General features: G+C 41.8%; 1 protein-coding gene across 1 annotated transcript in view; it reads left to right on the top strand.

The window, feature by feature from the left end:
- Positions 1-7,080, top strand: part of Stom (stomatin) — a 29,389-nt gene that overhangs the window by 5,574 nt on the left and 16,735 nt on the right. Inside the window, exon 2 of the mRNA XM_010602948.3 lies at positions 6,398-6,501. Coding sequence (XP_010601250.1) covers positions 6,398-6,501 — 104 coding nt within the window. The remainder of the gene's footprint in view (positions 1-6,397; positions 6,502-7,080) is intronic.

Genomic DNA, 7,080 nt, shown 5'->3' with positions numbered 1-7,080 from the left:
TTTTTTTTTTTTTTTTTTTTTTCAGTACTGGAAATTGAACTCAGGACCTTGCACTTGCCAGGCAGGTGTAGCCCCACTGAGCTACATCCCCAGCCCACCTCTGGCTCTTTTAATCTTCTTCTTTGCAGGATGCTGCATTTACTTCCGCTTCTCTCTTTTGCTCTCCTTTCCTATTGCTCTTAGTTTCCCTTTCTTCGGTTGTTTCCTTCCCTTCTTTGTCAGTCCCCTGAAATTTCCATATGAAAATGACCTTTTTGCACATTTTCACGCTGAGATTTTATTGATCAGATCTTAAAAGACCTTGTTTCAAAACAAGTAAAGGAAAGAGAAACTGAGAAGCTGGGAAATGTATCCCCACTTGAATAGCTGGAGGAAAGAACGATCTCATTACTTCACTTATGAGAATCTTCCTCCTCAAGTAAATATTTATATAACACGCAAGAAGAATGCATTGTAACTGCCCATGGGCCAAATCTATCCAACTGCCTGTTTTAGTATGGCCCACAGCTAAGAATAATTTTGCATTTAAAACTTTTTTTAAAAAAAAGAACAGTGTTTCACATTCACGTGAAAGTTAGATTTTGGATTCTGTAAATCGAGTTTTATTGGAATGCAGCCATGCTCTTTGTGTATATAGTGTCTCTGGCTACTTTCACACTGCACTGACAAAGCAAACTGCTCCCTGGCCCTTTATAGGAGAAATTTGCCAAGTCCTGACACAGAAACTCTGATGTGGAATAATGACAGCCTGAAAGAACATTTATGTGTTAGCCGTTAGGAAGAAAATTTTAAAATGGACAAGATCTTGTATTTTTACGCTTTAAGAAGTGCTCTTAGAACCAGACGGCCTGTATTTTTGAGCTGAAATTCCCAATCATCTTGCTTTCTCCACCCAGATTTCATTTTCCTGGTAGTTTACAACATGAAGTGTTTCACCCACACTCAGTGAAAGGGCAGGGGAAAATGATGGCCTTTACATGTCAGATTATTTCAGGAACTCTTCAGCCCCTCCTGTTTTGCGGGGAGCAGTAATGTACATGACTCTGAGTCACATTTTTAAATATGATGTAAGACACAATTTTGGTCTTGTTCTGCAGAGAAAACCCAATAGCATTTGAACTTTAGAGTAATTCAATCTCATTGATGAACGGGCTTTATTACACCACGTGATTACCAGCCATGCCAAGTTCAATAAACCTTAAAGTAAACCAGCTGATAAAGATGGGTAACGGCCCACAGCTGTCTGAACACTGGCTTGAGTCGGGATCATGGAAAGATCCTGCTTTTCCTAAAGGTAACCCAACAAAAATTACTGTACAGTTCCCCTTTTTTCATGTTTTATGGTTCGGATTTATTTTCTTTCTCCCCACCCCAGAAAGTCTTTTGCATTATTACTTTGGGTCTTCATGAAAAATATTTGTTGTCTACAGGTTTTCATAAACATTAGAAATAGTATATATAAGGAACTATCATGTGTTAGATATTCAGTAAATGGTAGTAGTAATAATAAAAGACACTGAAATGAAAGAAGTTTAAAAGTGTATACTTTCATTTTCTCAGAAGATTAATGTTTATGATACATTACTAATGATTTGCAAAAACTTTACTAAAAGTATATTCAATGCAACAGTTTCTAATTGACAAATTTGGATTTCATCTAAATGTTGATACAACCATTAATAACAATAAGAATATAATGACATGAAAAGATGTTTACGATGTGAGGGGAGTGTTTTAAATCATTACCTATGCCATTATTAAATTCTTTGGGGAAAAAAAAAAAACAATACATAGGTTTAAAGGAAAAAAAAAAAAAACTGGGTATGGTCCTGTATGCCTGTAATCCCAGAACTCAAGAGGCTGAGACAGGAGGATCACTGTGACTTTAAGGGCAGCCTGTGCTACATGGTGAATTCAAGGCCAGTCTGAACTACAAGTAAGACCCTGCCTCAGAAAACCTTTTTAAAAAGGCTTAAAGGACATATAGTAAGGCAAAAAATAATTATCAGGAATAACGGTATAATTTTCCTATTAGTTGAGCTGTAATTTCTAATTATCGTAGTGATTATTTCATTTTTAAAGCAGCAGTGTGAAACTTTTTATTGATTTCCTGGAAGTAAGCCCAATTTGAATGTTCAACACAGAAATTTAAATCCTTAGGCTTCCATCTGTATTCAGACCCTGATGTTGATTGATTAAAAGTTCATTCTAATGCAGTTTGTAGGAAAGAGTTTGGTAATAAAAGAAAAAAAAACCCTGCTGTACACCATGGCAAAGTGGTACTTGTGAACAAGTATCAGAGATGCCTAATCTTCCGCAGCGTTCCTACCCAGCAGAATATGGACAGGTGTGTCACCCAGCACATCTCAGGAGTACAGCTTGCCTGTTCTGCCACTCACCTCACAGAGCTGGTAGGGAGGAGTTGATCCCGCAGTAACAGGAGAGAGGCCTGAAGGAAATGAAGCTCACGAAACGCTGGTGAGTGGCTGAGGAAGGAGCTTTCCCTCTTGCCCGGCAGGGACAGGAGGCGGAGGGATCTTGTTTGTAAGCCTGGTAGAGCCATCCCTCTCCTCCGAGGAACACAGTTGAGGCATCTGTGCTGTGACCAGGTGGGGAAGAATCTGGAGAGTTGAAAATGAGATCATTTAATTATAAAGGGAAGTATGAAGTGCCTTTTTCCCAGAATACACACACTCTCTGCTTATGTCTAGCTGAGAATTTGCTTTGTGAAAGACCACGCTCCGTTTCCAGCCTATGCGTGTAATTTCTCATCCCTGTGATTTATAATCCTGTACACTTGCAGAGCTTGAAGGAACTCAGTGTGACAATGGGAACTAACACAGGAACGACCAGGGCTGGTCTTGAGGGCTTGTCCTTTATAGGTCTCTTTGTAAATGCACTTTTGGAATCTTGGCATGTCCCAGCCCAGGCTGCCTGGGGATGGCATAAAGAAAGGAGCAGATTAAATCATTTTAAGAGACTTTGGCAAAAAGGGTAAAAGATAAGGGTATGTAAAACTAGAATCGGATCCCCAGCACTGTTCAACAAAGGAAAGTAGGTACTCGACACCACATCAGTCATTAATAGGTGCTTAATAAAACTGAAATCTGTATTTACCAAGCAATGTGTCAATTCTATAAGGTCAAAGAACCCTTTTTAAATTTTTGTATTACTATATGTTTGCAATACACCGTAATTACATTCATCTTGGGGGAATTGGTACATAAACATATTAATAATCTTTTTTTTTTTCGGTTTTTTGAGGCAGGGTCTCACTTTGTAGTTCAGGTCAGCCCTGAATTCACTATGTAACTCAAGTAGGCCTCAAACTCAGAGCAGTCCTCCTGCCTCAGCCTCCCAAGTGCTGGATTGCAGGTGTACGCCATCACACACCCCCGACCAGGCTCAATAATCCTTATCTTTTTACGAGTGAGGAAACTAAGGCCTAAAGAGGCAAATTACCATACAACTAAGAAATAACAGAACTAAATTAAAAAAAAAAAAAGCAGCTGAAATTCAAACCTAGACAATCCATTCTCAGGAAAGCTTATGATAAGGAGGGATATAGATGGATAAGAAATTAAAGTATGCATTAAGCAAAATATAAGTTAAAGAATATCTACTGGAAAGTCAGGCACGCAGGATGCCACATGAGGCGGAGGGTCTGAGGCTGTAGTCGGCAGAGTTTGCCTGGCATGCAGGCCCTGGGTTCCATCCCAGCACTGAAGAAAACAAAAATAAACAAGAACCATCCCTACCCACAGGGAATTTATTGTCAGTACTTGTGGCCAATCTTTTCCTTGTTCGGAATCCACACAATCTGTGTTTCACTAGAAATCTATACCTAAGTCTTTGGCTATAAGTAGGCACAGCTCCTCTGTAAGAATGTTACATTTCACTCATTCCTAAATCTCCTGCCACGCCTTCCCTGTTTGTTGAGAAAGTGCTGTAAACATCTTCAATGAAGACTTTTTAAATTTTAGTGGTGAAGAGTCCAGGAGATTTAGAACATGGGCTTTGGAGAAGGGACCTATGTTGGATCCTGAGTCCTCTCTGTGACCTTGGGAAAGTTACACTGTTGCGGAAGTTACCTCATTCATAAAATGAAGATAAAAATACTTTGTTTCACAAGGCTGCCATAAGAGGTAAATGACATATTTCTAAAGTAATTCTGGCCCTTAAGAAACCATCCAAAGAGCCACTGTTTTTATTAGCAGTTGTGATACTACCGGTAGAGCCTTCTGTGCAAGAGCACTGCATCCTGCTTTGAATATTCTCTGGGTGGATGCCTCTGTCCCCCAACAATGGTCACTGAGAAACCTCCAGAATTCACTTAGATCACTTTTGCTTAAGCACACCTGAAGACATGGACCTCACACAATGCCGCAGTATCAGAAAACTGAAGCACTAAGTAGGACCAAGGTACTCACTGCGGATTTCTGAGTTGTTATCCTGTGTTTCAGAGCACTTGGCCTGGGTGCTGACCTGTCTGTCTTTTCGCCCATCCTCCTTCCTGAATCCTCTGCTTTCTTGGTCTGTTTCTGCAAAGCCTGTTTCATTGCCTTTGTACCCTTTCTTCTAAGCAGTAATACTTTCTTGGAATACCTTCTCCCTTCTCCCCAAACCTTCATCATCAAAACAGCTCTTGTAGCCAGTCGTGGTGATGGGCACCTGGCATCTTAGCACTCTAGAAGGCTGAGGCAGGAGAATTCCCAAGTTGAAGTCCACCCTGGCCAACTTAGTGACACTCTGTCTCAAAACTAGAAAGTCACAGTTAACCAAAAGGACTCACTGTACACTTCTGTGTTTTTTTATCCTGTGGAATGTATACTTTACTGTGTGGCTTAGCTTTGCATGGTGTTTGTTTGCGTATTCATGGTAATACAAGATTTGGTATTGATCTAACCAAAATTATGATGTGATTATATTGAAACGATGGATAGGTGCTATGGGGAGGGGTGAAACAACTAAATCCTCTTCCATTCTGGAAAGTCACTGGGTAATGCTCAAAGCTGGAAAAGTAAGAAGGATCAAAACAAGTATAATAGTTAGAAATGTGAAAGGAAATACTGCCCAAGAAGCAGTTTCTCTTGAAGCAGATGCAGTGTGAAGAGGTGTGTAGGGACTGCCTTTTTTGTACTTACCTGTTGACTTTTAAAACTTTAAACAAATACCTTTGATTTAAAAAAAGAAGACAGAAAGCACAATAGCATAACTACAAGACTACAGAAAGCGAAGGTATGAGCAACTACCGCAGTAGAGAAAAACAAGTTACACATTTCATTTGCTTTTCCTTTTTGGGGGGTGGTACTGGGAATTGAACTCGGGTCCTTGCACTTGCAAGGCAGGCAGTGGAGCCACTGAGCTAAATCCCCAGCCCTTCCTTTGCTTTTAAAATATGATTGTGTCTACACAAGAAAAAGGCTCGGAGGAATGTCCCAAGATATTTTTTAATCCCTAGATTTTGAGTCCGTTTTCCCTCTTTGATTTTTCTGCATGGTTTTTTTGCAGTTATTATTTTGTAATCAGACGGGAACACTTCTTTCTTACACAGGAAAGAGAAGTGGAAATGTGGGCGGAAGATTAGGAGCGAGCATTGTTTTTAATAGTAAGAGGCCACACAATCTAGCTACTGATCAGGCAATTGCTAATAAATAACGGTTTATAAAACCAGAGAAACGAGCGCAAGCTCCCGAGTTCAAATCCCCGGTACCAACAGAAATAAATAAGTTAAATAATTCAAATACATAAAAGCAGAGAAGCATTTTGCGGGTGTAATTGTGAAAAGAGGCTCTGAACAATGTAGAGCATGAATCACGCTGTTGTTCCTTCAGCTGAAATGCCTCTGCTTTCCCTTCCTGTTCACAGGCGTTTTCCTAGCTGTTCCACCCTTCAGGACGAGCTCTGACAAGCTCTCGTCACCCACCCACCCTCACCACTGTCATCTCCACCCCAGATGCTCTGTAGCTCCGCCCCCCACCTCGTATTCTCTCATTATCTGTCTGGTTTTTCTTCCCCACTCAATTTTAGCCTCTTAGGAAGCTGGGATGGGGTTCCATTCATTATCATGCTCATGCAAATCCCAGGACAAAAGAAAAAAGAGGTGTTTAATAAACGTTTGCCGGAGAAAGCAATGAGTAATGTTGGGCAATATTTGTGTTCAGTAGGCTAAGGGAAGTAGCAGCCACGCATTGGGGCTGGAGCCTGCGTAATGCTATGAGCCGGTAACGAGGGTGGGGGTCGTCCTGTTAATGAGCTAAGTGCTGCTGGGTTTTGTTTTCTCTCTTTTTGGTACGGGGAGGGGGCTGGGTGGGGGTCGGACCCGGGGACCTAGCACTTGTGAGGCAGGCAGCTGAACCACTGAGCTAAATCCCTGGCTGGGTTCTGTTTCCAACAGAGAGCCCCCGTACGGGCCTTGGAGTCTGTGGATGGATCTTGGTGGCTGCCTCGTTCCTGTTCACACTTATAACTTTCCCAATTTCAATATGGATGTGCATAAAGGTAAAGAACATCTCAGTCCCACCTGGGAAAGGGTCCGCTCCTACCTGCAGGAAAACTTACAGCTGCTTTTTGGCCGTTATGGGGTCAGCCCCTTCTCCCTGCATTGAAGTACGATCACCACTAAACTGTTTCTGGGCCAGGGATGTGAATCCGTCCCCCAAGAACTGGTTTCCCAGAGCTGGGATGGTGAGGCTTGCCTCCTGGCTTCGCTTCTTTCCGTGTGACCTTGCTATGTCTCCTCATGCGTAAGACGGAGGAAATAACCGCACCGGCTGCGTAGGACCATTGTGACGAGTGAGTGAGACAGGGCTGCCATACGTGACGTAGCGCAACGCCCGGCCCGTCATCAATGCTGTTAAATGCTGGTTATTTTTTCTGTAGTTATTAATGCTTGGATAAGTAGCTATGGTTTGCATATTCCTACAGGAATAAAATACGTTTCAGCCATTTTCCCATGAATTTGTTGTTGTATTTAAAGGAGTCAGAAGAAGCCAGGTGTGGTGACACACAGCCGTAATCCCAGCACTCTGGGAGGCTGAGGCAGGAGGATCTTAAGTTCAAGCCCAGCTCTTAGATATC

This window comes from Fukomys damarensis, unplaced genomic scaffold (assembly GCF_012274545.1).
Source record: "Fukomys damarensis isolate Sample0158 unplaced genomic scaffold, DMR_v1.0_HiC HiC_scaffold_36, whole genome shotgun sequence".
NCBI classification, from domain to species: Eukaryota; Metazoa; Chordata; class Mammalia; order Rodentia; family Bathyergidae; genus Fukomys; species Fukomys damarensis.
Note: the sequence above shows the minus strand (reverse complement) of the source record. Positions and strands in the feature narration are given on the sequence as shown.